General features: G+C 44.2%; 1 protein-coding gene across 2 annotated transcripts in view; it reads left to right on the forward strand.

The window, feature by feature from the left end:
* The window catches only part of ADCY6 (adenylate cyclase 6), an 83,060-nt gene extending 63,586 nt beyond the window's left edge, over positions 1 to 19,474 (forward strand). For both annotated transcript variants that reach the window (XM_070740650.1, XM_070740651.1), the window contains 8 exons: positions 653 to 814; positions 1,509 to 1,684; positions 3,476 to 3,502; positions 5,656 to 5,785; positions 7,551 to 7,814; positions 15,148 to 15,352; positions 15,438 to 15,562; positions 17,783 to 19,474. In XM_070740650.1, the coding sequence (XP_070596751.1) occupies positions 653 to 814; positions 1,509 to 1,684; positions 3,476 to 3,502; positions 5,656 to 5,785; positions 7,551 to 7,814; positions 15,148 to 15,352; positions 15,438 to 15,562; positions 17,783 to 17,908 (1,215 nt within the window). In that variant the 3' untranslated portion in view covers positions 17,909 to 19,474. The remainder of the gene's footprint in view (positions 1 to 652; positions 815 to 1,508; positions 1,685 to 3,475; positions 3,503 to 5,655; positions 5,786 to 7,550; positions 7,815 to 15,147; positions 15,353 to 15,437; positions 15,563 to 17,782) is intronic.
* The last annotated feature ends 2,444 nt before the right edge of the window (positions 19,475 to 21,918 follow it).

Genomic DNA, 21,918 nt, shown 5'->3' on the forward strand with positions numbered 1-21,918 from the left:
CACTTTTTTTACACTGCCATTGCAACGTTGAGCAGCCACTAAACTAACTGTTGTAAGTCGAGGATTAGGTGTAGTACAGCAAGTTATAAGATAATGTTTACCAGATGCTGTCATTTACAAGTGAACAACAGAGTTCTGTTGACCTATAATGCCAAGTTATAAACCATGCTTTAGAAACCACAGTTGGCTGTTTTTGTGCATCAACTCAATGATAGTTTTACTAAAAAAAAAACACCCAATCCTATACTCGGACTTAGCACTATCAGGACTTAGTATATTCTACTCTCTTAGGTTTTGAACAGAAGGGATATAGAAATTCTATTTTTCTTGCTCTGCAACCGTTTGCTTGCATTGAAAATTTCTAAAATTATGTAAAATGTAATTTGGCAAGGAACCCATATGCATTAATATTTCCCTAAATTGGTATCATTCCCACATGCTGGAATTAACAACTATCAGAATTCCCAAATGGCAAGGGAAAAGTCTCTGGATACTGTGAGCAGCATTTTGATTTTTAAGTTTCAGGGACTCTTATTACGTGTCTTTATCCATAGAGTCTCAGGGATTTGTCACAGACTCAATTACACTAGGGATCAGGGAGTTCTAGAACCACAGAGCAGCAGTTCCTTAGCTGAATTACTCTACTTTTTAGTTTGCTTGCAGTCGGATCCGGCTCCAAGACTGTGTGGTTAGATTCTTCAATGTTACTCCAGCTGCAGTAGACCCCTGTTACCTCCACGCTCTCAATTATACCTTGGCATCGGACACTCCACCCTGCCAAGGGAAGGATGACTTGACCTGCAGTTTCCCTGAGGTATGTGCATCAGAGTATTTAAGTATTTATTAGATTTGTATGCCGCCCCTCTCTGAAGACTCGGGGCGGCTTTGGGGTGGAAAATGGGGTTTGGGTAGGGCATCACAGCTTTGGTCTGCCGCGCAATGGCCGTCTTTTCCTCTGTCGAATTTGAGAGCCTTCTTGGGATCAATCAGGGAGTTTTCAGGTTCCCTGAGATCAGCAGAGTGTGCTCTCTTTTAAGGCAATTTACAGTCCAAATTGACCCCCCTGGCAGTCTGGATTTTGACACAATCCTCTGATTCCATGGGATGCATCGTATCACCATGACATCAACCACACCCTGAACTGTAAAAGTCTGTCTCCATCATTTGACTGACTGTGCCGGAATCAGAGAGCCAAATCCCCCTCCCTTCGCAACCTGGATGCTTATTAGCCGTCTGGCTCAGGTACTGAAGGAGGAGACTTGTAACATCCATAGCGCATCTGTCAAATCTCGCTATCACAATCTTCCAATAAAAGCTTCCTTTTGAAATGGCTTTCATTACAAGAGTTCTGCTTTCCTGAGAAGACAGGCAACCTTCCAACATCTCATTTCAGGGGAGAAAAACAGGGTTGGCAATGCTTTGAGGGAGCAATTCTGGGACTTTGGGGAACACACTTGTATTTGTAAGGGGGAGTCTCCTTACAAATCTCTATCTTTTCTTCCTTTCAGTACTTCACTTACTCGGTGTTGCTGAGTCTGCTGGCCTCTTCCGTCTTCCTGCACATCAGCAGCCTTAAGAAGCTGCCACTGCTGGTGACGATGGAGGTGGTGTACTTGATACTGGCTGAGGGCCCACAGGGCGTGCTGTTTGACAACTACGACTTGCTGGTGGCCACTAATGCTCCGTAAGAACCTCTCTCTCTCTCTCCAGGGGTGGGAAAAATCTCAGACTTCAGTCAGGCCTCAAACATCTCTCAAGATTTTGGTGTGGGCGAGGTGGTTCGCTATCATTCTTCTATACCAATAGTCCTTGAGTTCTGCCAGCGACTGGGGTTGGAATTTCTGTTGCTAAGTAATGCAGTTGTAAAGTACAATGCCGTGGGCTCACATCACTTAACAACAGCAATCCCCGCATTCTCTATTGCCATCGTTAGGTGAAGATTGCGGGTCATTAAGCAAGCACCACCTTGCAACTTTCTGCCAGCTTCCACAGCCAAAGCCAAGTCCCAAGTGGTTTGCAAGCAGGCAGGGAAATGGCTGCTGGGTGGGAGAAGGTGTCAGAGTAGTGGGTGATGGGCGGTGTAAAGGCAGTGCAACCAGAGTTGGCTGTTCCGGGATGCGTGAGGTTGTGCGATTAATTATTATTATTTATTATTTATTGGATTTGTATGCCGCCCCTCTCCGCAGACTCTGGGGCAGGCATGGTGCAAGTGCAGTGGGGCTTGGATGGTTGCTATTGGATGGGAGAAGGAGCGTCCCCCTTGCAAAATTTTGCTTCTGCGCATGCACAGGAAGCAAAAAAGAACCCAAAATTCAGGGGGGGGGGGAGATGGCGCCACCCAACGAAGCAGTGAAGATGGCACCAGAGCGGTTGTGTACAAATTGCGCAATCTTGCAGCCGCTAGCAGAACGGAGCTCTGGGACGTATGGATAGCAACCCACCACTGCCCTCTGGAGCTTTGGAAAATAAAGTAACACCCTCCTCTTTGTGGTAGCTTCTCAAATACTGGAATATTGCTATCATGTCACACACACACACCCCAGTCCTTCTTTTATCAGTATGTTCCAAAATGCAGGGAAATACTCTCCTTTTTAAAAAATGCACCTGATGTTCCTTAAGAAGAACATTGTATTGGCAATGAACAGCGCTTCTTGATTGACAAGGCAGGCAGGAGTAGGCAGATTGTGGGTGGAGCAATCCAACAGTCATTCAATGTTCAGGACTGTGTTTTCCGGCTGCCAAAATTCTGCTAGTGAGTTCTGTCTTCTTCAGGTGCTCCCTCTAACTAATCTTTTTCTTAGAAGACTGATTTGCCTTTTAAGTTGTCCTACCTTTCCTGGATTATGGTGTCCGCACAACATGTTTACTCTGTCTTTGACCCTGTTTGCATGTTGTGGGATACACTGTCACTGGGGAGACTCAGGTTCCAGATCAACTGTCAGCCACAGAAACGTTATGAATTACTTTGGGCATTCCACTTTCTCTCAGCTCAACCTATTTCACAGGGTGATTGTTTTGAGGAAACATTGGAAGAGGGACTAGTACAAATGCTGCCTTCAAGGAATTGGGGAATATAAAACTGACAAATCCTAATTATCTTTAAGATGTTTTTCAGCCATGGTATTATGTAAAAAAGCAAACCACGATACTCATTCTTTAAAAAAACCTGATTCTGTCTTTAAATTGTATGTTTAGGGATTTCCATTAAGAGTGTTTTTAAAAAATGAAATGTGGGAATATAATCTATTATCTGAAAGTACTTATTAAATCCTGGGTCTCCAAACTTGGCAACTTTAAGGCTTATGGACTTTAAGCATGGCCAATTGGAGAATTCTGGGAGTTGAAGTCCACAAATCTTAAAAATTGCCAAGTTTGGAGACCTCCCTCTATTAAACGAAGGAAAAGAGACTGGAATAATTCAGATTTTGTTAAGGACTATTTCTAAGAATGTCTTCTTTTCTCTTTTCCAAAACAGGACAGCCTTCAATGAGACTCAGTCCTGGTGAGTAGGAATTGGGTGTGGACTAAGTGTGTGTGTGTGTGTGTGTGTGTGTGTGTGTGTGTGTGTGTAAGTGTAAGAATTGATGGCAGGGAGACACTAGTTTCAGAAACGAATGAAAGTATCACCAAAGTTTTGCGAAGCATGTTTGGAAAGCAATGTTCTTAGGACAAAAAAGGCATCAGTCCCCCGAGCATTAGATCTGAACAAACGACTAGAGAAATTTGGCCTGTTTTTGCTCATCCTGGTTTCGGGTTTCCATGAGTCTTGTTTGTTCTACCAGAGGACCAAACTGATAATATTATTTAAGTAGCAGAAGGACAAGATAAGTACATATCCAGAGGATCTTGCAAATCTAAATTTAAAATGAACGGAGTGCCCGAGGGACTTAATGTAACAGAAGGTTAGAGAAGCAAATTGTATCAAGGGACCACAGTAAACAACTTGCAGTTGTGCACTAACTTCGGAATTATTTTAAGTGGGGAATGATGATTAAAGAGATAGGGCAGGGGTTTTGTGGTCAAGAAGAGGATTAGAAAATAAAATGATGATGTAGTTGTTTAGTATCCTACCTTTCTGCTTCAGTGAGCTCTCAAGATGGCTGACTAAAAAAGATACAAAAAGTTGAGAACAACAATGTTAAAGTTTTGGTAATTAAACCCTGGAAAAATGTTTCTTTAGACACCGAGAAAGATGGGGTCCCAGCACAGTTCCCAAGGGAGCATCATCCATGGCTTGGGAGCAATTCAGGAGAAAGACATCTCCAATTTATAGAAAGAGAAGCTTCTGACAGATAGATGTCTCCAAGATGGCCACTCCTGATGACCACGCAAGTTGGCTATAGGAGAGACAGTCCTTTAGATAGCTGGGCTATAAGCCTTTTAGGGCTCTAAAGGTTGCTACTAACACCTTAAAGGGTACCTGGTGAGCAACTAAGAACTAGTGCAGGTCTTTCATATTGCGTTATGTTTGTTCTTATTCATTCTTTGAGGGCATCTCCTGCCTTTTGCATACGGCTTCTTTCCCCATCTGTTGCCCTCTAGATTTATTTGGACTGAAACTTGATCTGGTCGGGGATTCTGTGTCTTCCAGTCCCTAACCAGTCTGGACTGCATCAGTTTGGAAAGGACTAGAACAGTGATGGCGAACCCTTTTCGGTCCACCTGCCGAAGGGGGGGGGGGGATGCGGGTGGCATGCATGTGTGTGGCTACCTCCATAATTCCATGCGTTCCCCTTGCACATGCGTGCATGACACCCTCCCTACTCCTGGCACACAATGGCACGCTCACCCTAGGCTTCCCCTAGCCTGGGAAGACCAAAAACCCGGAACTTCCGATTCAACCGGAAGTCAGCAGACGGAACGTTTCCAGCCTTCAGAGCAGAGATGGGTTCCTTATCAGTGCAGTCTAGTGCGCCCCTCCAGTAGCAGCCCACTGATTGCACAATTTTGGCACAACAGCTCTGGTCTGTTTTTGTCAATCCATGCGTGATACCATCTTTTTAAAACAGATTTTTGGCGATTTTTGACTCTCTGAGCATGTGCAGAAGAATAATCGTCCTTCTGCACATGCGCAGTGCATTGATAGGAAAAGATAAGGAACTTGCCCCTGCTTCAGAGGACCTCGAGAAGAGGGGAAGAGAGACCGTTTTTGCCCTCCCCAGACTCCTAGAAAGGCTCTGGAGCTTCGGGAGAGCAAAAAACAGGTCGTCTCCACCCTTTCCAGAAGCTGAAAGCAGGATGTTTCCTGACTCCCAGTGGGCCCAGACTGCCCGAAAATCAGCTGGTTGGCACATGCATTCATGCCAGACCCGACTCTTGTGCCCACCGATATTCATTCATTCATTCATTCATTCATTCATTCATTCATTCATTCATTCACTCATTGGATTTGTATGCCTTAATTGGATACATGGCTTTGCATGCCACTTGTGGTACACGTGCCATAGGTTCGCCATCACGGGGCTTGAATATAGCATCTAAGGCCAGCTGGCAACAGTGTACTGGAGTGTGTGTGTGTTTCTGATTGAGTTGGAATAGCAAAGGTCATGGATTAAAGCTCCAGGGTGTTAGGATCATGAGAACTGAAAAGTTAGTGCTTTGTGCTCTTTCTTTACTCTCTCTTTGTTTTCTGCCTCCCCCAATTTAATTTGACAGCTCCTCCGTGACGAAAGTCCCTCTGCTGTACATGACACCGGTTATCCTGTTACTTTTTGCTTTGGCCCTCTATCTTCATGCCCAGCAAGTTGAATCAACAGCACGCCTTGATTTTCTCTGGAAACAACAGGTACTGGAGCAAAAGCAGAGCTTCTGAAAACAAGTTGCAAGAGAGAGTTGGGTGAATACCCAGACTTGTGGGGTTGGCTCTTATCTTTTGTCCAGCTGTTTTAACATTCCTTCCCCTCATTGTCAGGGTCTGGACAGGTAAGAGCCTTGAAGTTGTTATCAGCAGTAGGGAGGGAGAAGGTCAGCTGCCAGCCCATCTTCTCAGATCCCATTGCCTATAGTTTGCTATGCAAGCTCTTAATGATGTAGTTGTACAACAAGGGTCCCCAAGTTCCCCAGGCTGTGACCTGGTACTGGGCCATGCCCCATTGGGAACCAGCTGTGCAAGTGTCGGGAAAACAGCTGAGTACATGAAAGTCCACTTGTGTAAGTGGGGGGTGCACGTGCTTGCGCGCTTAGCTCCATTTGTGCAAGTGAGGGGGGTGCCATTGCAGGGAACCGGTAATGGGTTGCAGCCAGTACGGGACTCTGGTAGTGGAAATGGAGATGCGCACGCATTCCATGCGCCGGATGCATCCACGTGCACGCCTGCGTGAGATTTGGCTTTTGCACATGCGCAGCAAGTGAAATCTCATGTGAGGACACCCGCGCCCATGAGATTTCACTGACTTTTGGCATTTTTTTTGCTTCCGTGCATGCAAATTGCCAAAACCCGACAAAATCTCACGTGCGCCAGCATCCTCGTCTGAGATTTTGCATGCTGCACATGTGCAGAAGCCAAATCTTGTGCCAATGGGTCTACGTGCACCCACCAAATGCGCCTGTGACGATCCCGAAGAGCGTACCAGTAGCGTCCAGTAAGTGGAACCCCTGCCTGCAGGGAACCATCCCCTCTCCCCACCTGAGCGCCATGACTGCCTCTGCCACTGCCCCTCGCCAGTCTACAGAGGTGGAAAGGTTGGAGACCACTGTTGCACAACATCCAACTTTGTAGATACCAACTATCTGAGATATAAAGTCTCTGGAAAATTCTGGTTTGCTCCTAAAAACAACTGACTGAAGCATAGCGAGACAGAAACTTTAAATCCTCAAGTAGCACCCTGTCTTGCAAATATACACTGCTCAAAAAAAATAAAGGGAACATTTAAACAACACAATATAACTCCAAGTAAATCAAACTTCTGTGAAATCAAACTGTCCACTTAGGAAGCAACACTGATTGACAACCAATTTCACATACTGTTGGGCACGTTCAACTTTGATTGACAATCAGTGTTGCTTCCTAAGTGGACAGTTTGATTTCACAGAAGTTTGATTTACTTGGAGTTATATTGTGTTGTTAAATATTCCCTTTATTTTTTTGAGCAGTGTATATTTAAAAGCTAAACGTACAGAATTTTTATATGGTGCAGAATTCAACTTCTTCTTGAGTTAACTTTTGAGGGTTCTGCAAAATGGCACTGCGCTTCCTATAAGTCTTGAACATATCGAATATGAATACATTTCAAAGCTGGACAGGATGGACAAAGTACATAAAGTATCTTTAGAGTTTAAAAAAAAAGAACACTAACATTAAATGAACCAAACTCTCCTGTGCAGAAATCCAGTTTAGCCTCGCCAGCCACCCATTTTATTTCTGCAAAAGAATAGTTAGCCTTTTGTGACTGCTAGAATCAAGGATTCTTGTTGACCCATTGTAAGTCACAGAGAGAGAGAGAGAGAGAGAGAGAGAGAGAGAGAGAGAGAGAGAGAGAGAGAGAGAGAAATCTAGAAATCTGTGCCTTCTATTTAATGCCTGCATAAGTGATCACCTGATTTCTCCCCAGGCTACTGGTGAGAAGGAAGAGATGGAAGAGCTGCAGGCTTATAATCGTCGGCTATTACACAACATCTTGCCCAAAGATGTGGCAGCTCACTTTCTAGCACGGGAACGCCTCAATGACGAACTGTATCACCAATCGTGCGAGTGTGTAGCTGTCATGTTTGCCTCAATCAGCAACTTCTCTGAATTCTACGTGGAGTTGGAAGCCAACAATGAGGGTGTTGAATGCCTTCGGCTGCTCAACGAGATCATTGCTGACTTTGACGAGGTGAGTGCCTGATTTTTAGAAGATCGGAATACTCAGTGGGGTCAAATGTCTTGAGTGTTTCATGAAGTGGCATGACATGGCCCTCCAGGCGCTGCTGGACTACAACTTCCATTAGCTCTAAGTGGTATGGCAATAGTTGAAGAGAGGGATTGTAGAGTTGCAGTCCAACCACATCTGTAGAGCCTTGAAGGGAAAATAGAAATTTATTTAATTTATTATTTAGATTTGTATGCCGCCCCTCTCCGCAGACTCGGGGCGGCTCACAGCAAGATACAGAAAATCATGACAAATCCAAATAAATTTAAAATATTTAAAAAGATTTAAAAAGAACCCCATTTACTAATAAACACACACACAAACATACCATGCATAAATTGTACATGCCCGGGGGAGGTGTTTCAGTTCCCCCATGCCTGACGGCAAAGGTGGATTTTAAGGAGTTTACGGAAGGCAGGGAGAGTAGGGGCAGTTCTAATCTCTGGGGGGAGTTGGTTCCAGAGAGTCGGGGCCACCACAGAGAAGGCTCTTCCCCTGGGGCCCGCCAACCAACATTGTTTAGTTGACGGGACCTGGAGAAGGCCCACTCTGTGGGACCTAATCGGTCGCTGGGATTTGTGCGGCAGAAGGCGATCTCGGAGATATTCTGGTCCAGTTATTTTATTTATTTATTTATTTATTTTGTCCAATACACAATGAGGGTTTTAGTGGGTATATATCTATATACACATAGTAAAATACATGATGAAGGTTATAGAGGAGATACTCATAGTAAAATATATCTAAGTAATAATAGAAAAGAAGGTATAGTAATAGAACATATCAATGAAAAATAGAAGAAGAGGTATAGGAATAGAAGAAAGGTATAGGAGATATAGGAGAGCAATAGGACAGGGGACGGAAGGCACTCCATAACATGTTATGGGTCATTTCCATCCATATTATTATCTGCTATTTACAGCAGCAGAAACCTGCTAAATAAAAGAGCTGCTGTGGCCAAGGGGTGGAGCTCCTGCCTCACAATCAGGAGGTTGTGAGTTCAATCCTAGGTAGAGGCAGATGTAGGGTCTCATGCTTGGATAGGGAGTTGGACTAGATGACCTGGAAGGTCCCTTTCAACTCTGTTAATCTGTTACCTGTTATCTGGCGGCTCCAACAATGACTGGCTTCACACATCACATTAAACCAAGATGACTTTGTTTGGGTATTGTGTGGACTCAGATGCTGTGGTTTGTCAAACATTGTTTATAGACTCAGTCAGTTGGACTGAAGGTTTTTCCCCCCCAAAGCCATGGGGAAAAAACCGGGGGGGGGGGAGAAACCTGACCCCCCTTTTTTCCATCACCCCTGGCGACCCCATCTCTAGACTGAACCATGGTTAAAGAAACCATGACTTATTAGACTCTACAAATCCTGCAATTATATTCCTTAGTATACTTTCTTCACTCATTTTTAACTGCAGAATGAATCTAAGTTGTGTGAAGTGGTCTGTAGCCCAACATTCAGTGGCCACTACATGTCGGAAAAGAAGGTGTAAATCTAGTTGGCCCAATGAACAGCATTCAGTTGTCAGGTGAATTTAGACAACCTTGATAGATAGAAAAAACTTTAGTGAAGGGCACAGAATCTAGCCGTCTGAATATGGATATGAATCTTCAAAGTTGCAAACAGAGAAAAAATATGATGCTTTTCTCCCTGAAAATTGTAAAAGATCAAGAAATGGTTGTTTATAAGTTGTTTCTTTTCTTTTTTTGGGGGGGGGGGGTTATAATTTTTTTATTATTTTTCACACGTTACAGAGATTCCAATTTACATGCCTCAAATTAAAATATAATACAATACAATATCAAATGCCAAATTCTTAGTCAAATTATTCAAATTTTTCTAATTATCCAATTATTTCTGGTATATATCATTCATCCTGTGCCACCTCCTTTCCAAGTGCTATCATCCGGATTTTAGACAATGTTCTTCGCTTTCGTTTATATTTAAAGCGCTATCGCTATCTGAATTGCTCTTGGCTATTTGCTATTTTTCCTAACTGTGCCCTCGTGCTTCAGTCCCTATCTTTCCTTTTTTCTTCTATTCCTTTTTTAAAAATTTATTTTTCTTTCCTTCCTGGGCTTTTAAGGAGACGTAAATTTGGATATTTTCTATTGTTCAGGGCAGTTACGATAAAATGAGGGTTTTTCCAAATGAAAGTAGGAATGTGTTTTCTAAGAACGCTAGAAAGGGACTGTGAGTTGTTTCTTGTTTCTAAGAAAGAGTTATCTCTTGCTTCCATGGATGTGCTGGAGACAGAGTGTGCTCTGCGGTCTGTGGCAGAGTGTGCTCTGCATTGCCACAGATTTTATCTAAAGTGACAACAATTCATCTTGATGAAGAATAGGGTCTCTGTGTGTGTGTGTGTGTGTGTGTTTCTCTCTGCGATGGTCAGAGAAGTGTGAGGATCCATCATATGTCACTTTTTTCATATCTTTGAATGGATACTTAGCAAATAGTCATAAGTTGAAGCCTGCCTGTGCTCATCACAAGGGCTACTCACAAGCGTCGCGGGCACCTGGGGCCCCACTCGTACGAGCAATGGGTGCTTGCGTACATGCACCTGCCCTTCCCACAAAACCATCCCTTCTTTCCCCTCTCCTTCCCATCCAGCCCACCAACCAGGGAAGGTTGGGGAACTCGGTTCTAGGCTATTGGGACACCACTAACACTTAGATTTATATACGGCTTCATAGTGCTTTACACTACAGCATTCTCTAAGCCAGTGATGGCGAACCGATGGAACGTGTGCTACAGGTGGCACGCGGAGCCATATTTGCTGGCACACAAGTTGTTGCCCTAGCTCAGCTCCAACAGGCATGTATGTACTGGCTAGCTGATATTTGGCTTGCACAGAAGCTCTGAGAGGGTGTTTGTGGCTTCCAGAGAGCCTCCGGGGGGGATGGGGGAGGGCGTTTTTATTATTATTATTTTATTATTATTATTTATTAGATTTGTATGCCGCCCCTCTCCGTAGACTCGGGGCGGCTCACAACAATAACAAAGACAATGTAAGAACAAATCTAATAATTTAAAAAACACTAAAAACCCCATTATTAAAAGCAAGCATACACACAAACATACCATGTATAAACTCTATAGGCCTGGGGGAGATGTCTCAGTTCCCCCATGCCTGACGGCAGAGATTTTATCCTCTGCTGGCTCCAGGGAAGCCTGGGGAGGGTGAAACATGAGCCTACTGGTCCCACCAGAAGTTGGAAAACAGGCTGTTTCCGGCCTCCAGAGGGCCTCCAGGGGGCAGGCAAAGCTGTTTTCACCTTCCCCATGGATTGAATTATGGGGGCACTTAGGCGTGCAAGATAGCGCACACACACACACGCTCTTTCGGCACTCGAGGGATAAAAGGTTTGCCATCACTGCTCTAAGCAGTTTACAGAGGCAGCATATTGCCCCCGACAATCTGGGTCCTCATTTTATCAACTTCAAAAGGATGGAAGACTGAATCAACCTTGAGCCGATCAGGATCAAACTGCTCGCAGTGAGCTGAATTAGCTTGCAATACTGCAGTCTAAGCACAGCTCCACCATGGCTCTTGACAGGATCATTCCGGTCTTGTTTTTAGCCCTGAGCAACTAGGGACCAAATTATTGGCAGATAACCTGCAGCATTATGCACTGCTAAAAGTTCAGGTAATTGAAAGAGGTCTAACAGTCCAGCAGTTTCAAAAAGGAAGGCTGCTTGCAGGCACCAGCTATAGATTTTAGCACATCCAAGGTGTCCAAGGCAGGGCCACCATCAGGAATTTTGGGGCCCCATACAGCCTAAGTGTCTGCCCCCCCCCGGCCATTTTAAAACTACTGCCCCCCAAATCCCGTGCCATGCCCACCATGGCCACACACCCTGGGCAAGCCCTCCCCCGGCCCTCTGAGGTCAAACACAGCCCTGATGTGGCCCTCAATGAAATTGAGTTTGACACCCCTGGCCTAGAGGCTGAATCCTATGAACAAGGGCTTAGAGAATGAGTATGTTTAGCTCAATAAATAGAAAACTGAGGGGGAATATAATAGTAGTTTCCCAATCCTTAAAGGGCTGCCACAGAGCAGATGGCATCTATTTATTCTCCATGCCACCTGAAGGTAGTACAAGAAGCAATGGGCGGAACCTCACCAAGAAGAAATGCAATCTGGAAATAAGGAAAAACTTGGGACTGGGCGGCATAGAAATAAATAAATAATAAATAAATAAATAAATCCCTTCTTTTTTATTAAAAGAAATTCATAGAAACATAGAAACATAGAAGACTGATGGCAGAAAAAGACCTCATGGTCCATCTAGTCTGCCCTTATACTATTTCCTGTATTTTATCTTAGGATGGATATATGTTTATCCCAGGCATGTTTAAATTCAGTTACTGTGGATTTACCAACCACGTCTGCTGGAAGTTTGTTCCAAGCATCTACTACTCTTTCAGTGAAATAATGTTTTCTCAGGTTGCTTTTGATCTTTCCCTCAACTAACTTCAGATTGTGTCCCCTTGTCCTTGTGTTCACTTTCCTATTAAAAACACTTCTCTCCTGGACCTTATTTAACCCTTTAACATATTTAAATGTTTCGATCATGTCCCCCCTTTTCCTTCTGTCCTCCAGACTATACAGATTGAGTTCATGAAGTCTTTCCTGATACGTTTTATGCTTAAGACCTTCCACCATTCTTGTAGCCCGTCTTTGGACCCGTTCAATTTTGTCAATAATAATTTTTAAAAACCAAAATCCATTACTATTAAAACTAAAACAACCAGCAAAACTATTAATAAAAACAGGTGAGGGCTGGGTTTTTTTCTCTGTTATTATTTAAGTGCTTTTACCATATGCTTTAAATCAAGAATCACTTCTCTCTCTGTTTCTCTCTCTTTTCTGTCATTCTCTGCCTCAATCATTTTCTCATTTCTCTTTTTTTCTCCCCTTTTTGCTATCATTTCTCTCTCTCTTCCTTCCACTCTTCTCTCTCTCTTTCTTCCTCTCATCTCTTTCTTTCTTTCTCTTTCTCTCTCTTGCTTTCTTTCTCTTTCTCTCACTCTCTTCCTTCCTCTCTCATCTCTTTCTTTCTTTCTCTATCTTGCTTTCTTCCTCTCTCTCACTCTCTTCCTTCCTCTCATTTCTCTCTCTCTTTCTTCCCCTCTCTCTCTTTCTCTATCTTGCTTTCTTCCTCTCTGTGACTCTCTTCCTTCCTCTCTCATCTCTCTCTCTCTCTCTCTTTCTCTATCTTGCTTTCTTCCTCTCTCTCTTTCTCTCTCTCTCTTTCTCTATCTTGCTTTCTTCCTCTCCCTCTCTTCCTTCCTCTCTCATCTCTTTCTTTCTTTCTTTCTCTATCTTTCTTTCTTCCTCTCTCTCACTCTCTTCCTTCCTCTCTCATTTCTCTCTCTCTTTCTTCCCCTCTCTCTCTTTCTCTATCTTGCTTTCTTCCTCTCTCTGACTCTCTTCCTTCCTCTTTCATCTCTCTCTCTCTCTCTCTTTCTCTATCTTGCTTTTTTCCTCTCTCTCTCTTTCTCTCTATCTCTCTTTCTCTATCTTGCTTTCTTCCTCTCTCTCTCTTCCTTCCTGTCTCATCTCTTACTTTCTTTCTCTCTCTCTTTCTCTATCTTGCTTTCTCCCTCTCTCTCTCCCCCTCTTCCTTCCTCTCTCATCTCTCTCTCTTTTCTTTCTCTCTCTTTCTCTATCTCTCCCCCTCTTTCTCTCTCTCTCTTTTTCTCACTTTCCCTCTCTTGTTTTCTTTCTCTCTCTCTCTTGCTTTCTCTCTCACACTCTTTCTCTCGTTCTCGTTCTCTTGCTATCTCTTTTTCTCCCCCTATTTCTCTCTCTCTCTCTCTCTCTCTCTCTCACTCACTTTCTCTCTATCTTGTTCTGTCATTGCTCTCACTCTCTCTCGTTCTCCGGAGGCTGGCGAAAGTAATTTTCAATTACTTTCAATTGTAATTTTCAATTACAATCAACCTATCTCTCCTTCCTTCCTTTCCCCCTCCCTCTTTTCCTTTCCTTCCTTCCCTTCCCCTTTCTCCTTCTTTCCCTTCTTCCTTCATTCCAACCAACCTATCTCTTCTTCCTGTTTTCTTCTCCTCCCTCTTCCCCTTCCTTCCCCTCCGTCTTTCCCTTCCTTCCCTCCCTATTTTTCCTTCCTTCCTTCCCTTCTGTGTCCTCCCGGCCCTCTCTTCCCCTCCCCTCTCTTTCCCCGAGGAGGGCAGCCCGTAGAGTCACACCCATCCCGGGCCGAGTTACAAGAGCCGCAGCCGGGCGGGGAGCGCCCCACTCGCTTCGTTCCCACGGCAGGGCTCGGTCGGGAGCCCGCTGGTCAGGGCTCGGTCGCCGCCACCAGGAATCCAGGAAACCTGGGTCAGGGGTCTCTGGGGCGTCGCACCGGGACGGCACCTGAAATGTTGGGCGCGCGGGCTGACGCGCGCTCTCCCCATCCCCTGCTGCCAGCCCAACCCGGAAAATTCAAAGTAAGAAAAACCTTCGCTCTTACTTTGAATGCTCCGGGCAGGCTAGCAGGGAGATGGAGAGAGCGCGGTGGCCCCTGCTGTGAGAATGCCTGCAGGGAAGAGAGGCGGAGCGGGCGAGGGCAGCGGCGAGTAGCCACAGGGGCGCAAGGGGGCTGGGGGGGGCGGGGGGGCGGACGCGGCTTCGTGTGCGCCCTTGGAAAAGGGTGCGCGGGGGGGCCTTTTGGGGGACGCTGGCGCACGCGTGCAAAGCCTACAACTTGTGCTTGTGTTAAATTTTGTTTCTTTCCTAAGCAGCCTTCTGTGTAAAAAAATCCATTTGGGAACGACTCGTTCCCAAATGGATTTTTTTACACGGAAGGCTGCTTAGGAAAGAAACAAAATTTAACACAAGCGCAAGTTGCAACCGCCACCCCGAAGGGGCTCCTACCTTCGCCGCACGCTTTACTCTGGGACTGGAGGACCGCGCTGCCAAAGGCTCCGTTGGGGCTTCGAGTCCTGCCTCGCGAGGGCCAGAGGGCCCGTCTTTTTTGTTGGTGAGGCAGGCAGCCGGCAAGAGAGGGCCGATACTGCGCATGTGCGACGGCGGGCAAAACCGGCGCCCCCTCATGGCCGGGCCCGGTACACCACTCCCAGTAGTACCGCTCTATCGGCGGCCCTGGTCCAAGGCTGACAAGGAAGCACGTTTATGAAGTTTGCCCTGGCTTGTTCACCCTGTACGAAGATCATAGGAAACAATTTGGGGGGCAGGGCCAAGTTTCTGCCTATCTGGGAATATTTTAATGGCAATATAATGTTCTTTATAATATTAAATGGCATGATCTTTCCTCCTGTCTGTAGATCATCAGTGACGAACCATTCAGGCAGCTGGAGAAGATCAAGACTATTGGAAGTACTTACATGGCAGCATCGGGGCTAAACGACAGCACCTATGACCGAGAAGGGCAGTCTCACATCACTGCACTGGCCGACTATGCTATGAGGCTCATGGAGCAGATGAAATATATCAACGAACACTCTTTCAACAATTTCCAAATGAAAATTGGTCAGTTAAAGTCTAGGAAAAAGCAAGAGGGAAAATAGGGGCTGTAAGTTGGTGTTTTATTCTGAGATTCTTTCCTCCTTTCTAGGACTAAACATTGGGCCAGTAGTGGCTGGTGTGATTGGAGCCCGAAAGCCACAGTATGACATCTGGGGCAACACTGTAAATGTTTCTAGCCGCATGGACAGCACTGGTGTCCCTGACCGCATTCAGGTGAGGCTAGTTATGGTGTGATCCTTTTGCCATCATGGATAAAATGACCACTACGTAACATTAAAATACACTTTTGGACTAAATTTAATATTGCATTATTCAAACTCACGCTAATTTGCAAAGTAGATTTAATTTTTTTTTAATGGGATTTTGCATAGAGCCAAGCATCATAGTGATTTTTATTTTAGAGAATGGTCTTTTAGCTCTGACCAGCAAAATAAATGTGCTCTATTTGGATCTAGTTTGAATCAGCAGCTGGTTAAGGAAACCACTCTTTTTCCTGGACACTCATGACAGCTGTGCGGTCCCAAGAAAATACTCATTTGAATTTAGAAAGGCAATGACAGGATGCAATAGCATTTAGACTTATATACTGCTTCATAGTGCTTTTACAGCCCGCTCTAAGCGGTTTACAGAATCAGCCTATTGCCCCCAACAATCTGGGTCCTCATTTTACCCACCTTGGAAGGATGGAAGGCTGAGTCAACCTTGAACTGATGGTGAGATTTGAACTGCTGAACTACAACTAGCAGTTGGTTGAAGTAGGCTGCAGTGCTGCACTCTAACCACTGCACCACTCCGAATATATATATGTTGTCGGCTATAAAAAACTTATCTGCCTTGGAATATAGCCCCTAGTGGGGCTGAGAGGCAAAAAGGAATCTGTGATGCTCCTTCATTATACCAGGGTGACTTGACAAAAAATCACACATACCCCTTCCCTGGTACAAGCTGATACAGGAAATGAGCCTGTAGCCTAGAGCAGTGTTTTTCAACCAGTGTGCCATGGGACACTAGTGTGCCGCGAGACATGGTCAGGTGTGCCGCGAAGCTCAGAGAGAAAGAAAGCAAGAGAGAGAGAGAAAGCAAGAGAGAAAGAAAGCAAGAGAGAGAGAAAGAAAGCAAGAGAGCGAAAGAAAGCAAGAGAGAGAAAGAGAAAGAGAGAAAGAGAACAAGAGAAAGAAAGCAAGAGAGAGAGAAAGACATAGAGGTACGTAGGGAGGGAGGGAGAAAGAGAGCAAAAAAGAGAGGAAGGAAGGAAGAGAAAGAAAGAGGGATGGAGAGAGAGAAAGAGGAAGGAAGGGAGAGAAAGAGGGAGGGAGAAAGAAATAGAGCGAAGGGGAGGAAGAAAGAGAGAATTTTTTTGTTCAAACTTTTTTTAGCCCCCCTCCCCCCCCCTCCGCTCCATGTGCCCCAGGGTTTCGTAAATGAAAAAAATGTGCCACGGCTCAAAAAAGGTTGAAAATCACTGGCCTAGAGGTTAAGGCCTCTGCGTTACAAGAGACCCAGATTGAGGGAGAGAGAGGGAGAGAGAAAGGTCTTGGCATATTTGGGTTTCTTCCCAATGTAAGTTTCAGAGATTCCTGGCGATGTATTGACGAGGTCCCACTCGTCATGTTAAGGCTGGTGCTTTCAGATTTGTGCTAGGGCGAACAAAGCAAAAGTGTCCAAGCACCTATTTGAAAACTTTGTTCACCCTAGTACAGAGCCGAAAACACCAGCCTGAAGATGACGATTTTATTATCTTTCTTGGCACAGTTAGTGAATTACTGCAGTTCATAAGTATAAGTTGATAAGAACCTGATTTCCCCATTGAGTTTGCTTGTCAGAAGGTTGCAAAAGGGGATCACGTGTTCTTGGGGCACACCAACGGTCATAAATATGAACCAGTTGCCAAGTATCTGAATTTTGATCACATGACCAGGATGCTTCTGTAGAGGTCGTAACGTGAAAATCGTAAGTCACATTTTTCAGTGCCGTTGTAACTTTGAATGATCCTTAAATGAACTGCTGTAAGTCAAGGACTATCTGTAGTTTTATAGTTTCAAGAGCTGTGATGGTTAGGATACAGTATGGTAGGCCAATTCGGCTGACTGCCAGGGGTTCAATCCTGAGCGGCTCAAGGTTGACTTCCATCCTTCCAAGGTGGATAAAATGAGGACCCAGATTATTGGAGACATTATACGGCCTCTGTAAACCGCTTAGAGAGGGCTATTAGATGCCCTATGAAACTGCGTATAAGTCTTAAGTGCCATTGCTATAATTTTAGATTTGATTCAGATGGAAGTGCTTTGAACTTTGCAGCTTTGTCTGTATCTTGTGATAACGAATTTTTAAGTTCATGGCTAAGTGGTGTAGAAATGTTGAGACTTTTAGACTAATTTATTTGGCTGGTTAATAAGTATTTTTGTACCTGCTTTCTCTCTCCCCCCCCCCCAGGTGACAACTGACCTCTATCAGGTATTAGCCGCCAAAGGTTATCAGTTGGAGTGTCGTGGAGTCATCAAAGTCAAGGGCAAAGGCGAGATGACCACCTATTTTTTGAATGGAGGTCCGACCAGTTAGCAAGAACCTTTGGAACCAAGGAAACTTTTAAGCTGGGCTTAAGCAGCATGGGGTTGATTGGTTCTCTCTATTTGATCTGAATTTTAGAACCAAACGTCTAGAAAGGAGAGTCCTTCTATTTCTATCACGGCATCCTTGACGGTGTTGACAAAGAGAAGATGGGTGTGATCATTCTGCCCCTTAAGAGACTTATTTTTTATTTATTGGGAGCAAAGCCTAATTTGGAGCCCCCCTCCCTCTGCTGGGCCCATTTCTTTGGGATCAGGAAAACTCATTCTTGTACAACTTACTCCTCTCCTCGCATTGACCAAACAATCTGGGCAGGGGAAGCTATAGAAGTGGTTCAAAGTCATACCAATTTATAAATCTCTGGATCCAGAAAGCTGATATTTTCACTTTAATTCTGAAGGGGGCTGTTCCTCTCGCTCACCTCTCCCCAGGGTTACTTGGATGCTGTGGAGAAGAGGCCGTGTTCCTCTCACGGTGGCACTTTACCACAACTTTGGGAAGTTTATCAATGCTGCTTGCCCTCAAAAATGCCTATCGAACGTCGCATTAGAACGTCGCATCTCTCACAGCAACACCCGCTTAAGTCTGTTTTTTGCACACGTGCACACACATTTGTCACTGTGAAGTTCAGGAACGCGTATTTTTCGGGGGAAAGGGTGGTAGTTTGGGGGAAGGGAAGGGTACAATTCTTATTTGCCAAACCGCTGTGAGGAAAAGAACTTTTGAGGTGCTTCAGAAAAGGGACCTCGGGACTCTGGCTTTGATACCAAAGAAAAGGTGTGAGGTGATGCCGCTTGTTTTCTCCACCTGCCCTGCCTTTCCAAAACAGGCAAGGAAAAGACATGACGGGAGAGCAAAAGGAGGAGATTGACCTACGACCTTAGGAAGTGGTTTGCTAGGCTTACCTCTTTCGCTCTCTGCAGGAAGTCCCCAAAAGAAAAGAAATGGGAATGGTTAGCTCCTAAATGAGGAGGAGAGTTCTTTCCACGTGGGACTTTCGTTACCGCTGTTTCCCATCCACCTACAAGTTTCGTCAAAAGTCCCCTATCCGATGGTCTTCCTGACATTCTTTTTACAGGCTGTGTAGGTTGTGGGAGGAAGTTGAAACGTTTGCATCGAGCGGTCCACGATTGAGGTGTTGTGAATCCTTGAACTGGGTCCCCCCCTGACCTTGGAAGAGGAGGAGGAGGAGGAGGGAAGTGGAAAGGGGTTACACATTAGCAACAAGAGCCAGCGTTACACACTAGTGTAACTTGGGGCGAATGTGGTGCTGCAGAGGTGGGTGGACCCTGAGGTTCCGTCTGTCCAAAGATTGCTTGAAGATTGGTGAAACTAAGCTTGAGTATTGCAGTAAAAATATTTTTTTTTTAGAAATTTTCATACTGTTTGGGGAAGGGCAAGCGCACACGATGGGTTCCACTCAGCAATGAAAATTCTGCACTTAGTGGGACTTGGTACTGCATGAATCTCAATTCTAAAACTATTTCTTCTACTGATTACTGAATTAACTCCCAGTAGTGGGAAAGAGACTTGCCGGATGATGAAGACATGAAGCCTGCTTCAGTTCTGTGGCTTTATTATTATTATATTATTATTATTATTATTTGCCTTTGTTTTCTCCTTTATGGAGAGGGGTATGATTGTAATCTCCATGGTGCCTGCAACTTTTCTTTTTTCCCTTGAAGAGAGATGATATCTTTTCTTTTGACCCTGCCTGAAGGAACTCTTTCTCATAACAGCTCTGGATTTTTACTGGCTGTAGCATTTTTTAAAAGAAAACAGATGGGCTCTGCTAATGTTGCTTTGACCTCATCTCTGCTGAGTCTACAATTGGCACATTGCAGCCTCCCTCCTTATCTGCTGCCCCTCTTCCTCGCATCACTGTCAACACTTGTGAACCAAGGGTGGGTTGATGGGGTGTCAATTATTTTATCAGAGTGGGCAGGTATTAGGAGGAAATCCAAGCAACAGGGTGGTATAAGATAATGTAATATTTCTGTTTCTCTCAAAGCAGATGAGGGCAAAACAAATGGATATGAAGGTTTTTTGTTCTTTTTAAAGCAAGCTGGAGGGATGGTGACCATTTTAAATTGCCATTTTAAATTTAAAAATGGCCAATCGCTTCAAATTTTTTTAAGATTTTTTTTTAATTGACAGCAATCACCTCTCAGCATAGTCTTGTGTTATTAGTGTCCATCTTGATGGCAGGCTCTGCAGGAGGAGAAAAGCGAATGGTGTAACAAAAGCACCTTGCCCATATTTCCATACTTCATTTAGAGCTGATGCTAAAATTGGCTCAACCTTGTTGGAAGGAGAGAAAAATAAGTGGAGTAGGTGATTATGGCACTTATTTGGTACTTTTTTTTGTTTGTGTGATATATATATATATATATATATATATATATATATATATATATATATATATATTCTATATTAAAAATCACTTTCTATTAATGCTGTTTCATTTTTATTCTGTGCAGTGCATTTCAGTGTGTCTACTTATCTGCCATCTCTGCTTCCCTCTGTCCTATGCACACACACAATATACACCACGAGCCCAAGAATAAAATTATGATCAGGGAAAGGGCAACGTTAAACATGTTATGATTTCATTGGCCTGACTATTACTGCGTACTGTTATTGGTTTTGTCATTATTATTTATTGGATTTCTATGCCGCCCCTCTCCGAGGACTTGAGGCAGCTCACAACATATAAAATATATAGTATACAACATTTTAAATCCAATTAGCTAATTAAAAGAACTAACCCCACCCCCAAACCCGTTAAAAAACCAATCGTTCCATTCACTCCACATTCTCTCAACACATTCATCATACAATTAAGATGCCCTAAGTTACAACAAAGACATGTGCCTTGGTGCGAAAAAGCACATTGAACATAATGATGCTTCTTACAAAATACTGATTATCCTTGACTTACAACCATATGTTTAGTGACTGAAGTTACATCACTGAACAACAATGATAAAAACAGCATGTAACAATCCAATACTAAACAACTAAAAAAAAACTTATTATAAAACCAAACATATATACAAACATACCATGCGTAAATTGTAAGGCTTAGGGGGAAAGAATATCTCAGTTCCCCCATGCCTGACGGCAGTGGTGGGTTTTAAGAAGCTTACGAAAGGCAAGGAGGGTGGGGGCAATTCTAATCTCTGGGGGGAGTTGGTTCCAAAGGGCCGGGGCCGCCACAGAGGAGGCTCTTCCCCTGGGTCCCGCCAAACGACATTGTTTAGTTGACAGGACCCGGAGAAGGCCCACTCTGTAGGACCTAACTGGTCGCTGGGATTCATGCAGCAGAAGGCGGTCCCTGAGATAATCTGGTCCGGTGCCATCCCCATGGTCACTGGATCAAAATCCAGAGGTTTGGCAACTGGCTCATGTTTATGACAGTTGCAGTATCTTTAACCCTGTTACTATTAACCATTGCAGTAATTCACGTAACTGGTAAGCAAGGTCATAAAAAGGAGGTAAAACTCCCTTAGCAACTGGCTCAACTGTAATACCTGTAATGCTCTAAAGATGCAGATGCAGCTCCCTGGTGTTAATAGCTGAATGACAGCAGCTTGGGTAAAGCTTAACAAGCTGTTTGTTTTGTTTTAATATTTTGATATGCCACTGCAATCACGTGATTGGGTGGTTTCCAAAACTGAAATGCAATCTCAGTTCAGCTGTGCAAAATGGTAAAAACAATTTCAAATGAAGAGGATGGCAGCCTTTCATTGCTCATAGGTTTTCAACTTTTGAAAGGCCAGTTAGAAGAGGCCATTTTGAGCCGATTGCCTTCTTAGTCTTGGTGGAGCCTGTTAATGTATGAACAGAGTAATCCTTGTTTATCAAGGTTGTGCACACACAGAAATGTTCAGATTGAGATTAGTTATGAATAGCTACTCAGCCAGACACAGATATACTAACTTGAATTAAAGTTTACTTTGAGAAATAACATATTCAAATAAACAGTCTAAAGTCATACA

The sequence above is a fragment of the Erythrolamprus reginae genome, chromosome 2, assembly GCF_031021105.1.
Source record: "Erythrolamprus reginae isolate rEryReg1 chromosome 2, rEryReg1.hap1, whole genome shotgun sequence".
Lineage (NCBI taxonomy): Eukaryota > Metazoa > Chordata > Lepidosauria > Squamata > Dipsadidae > Erythrolamprus > Erythrolamprus reginae.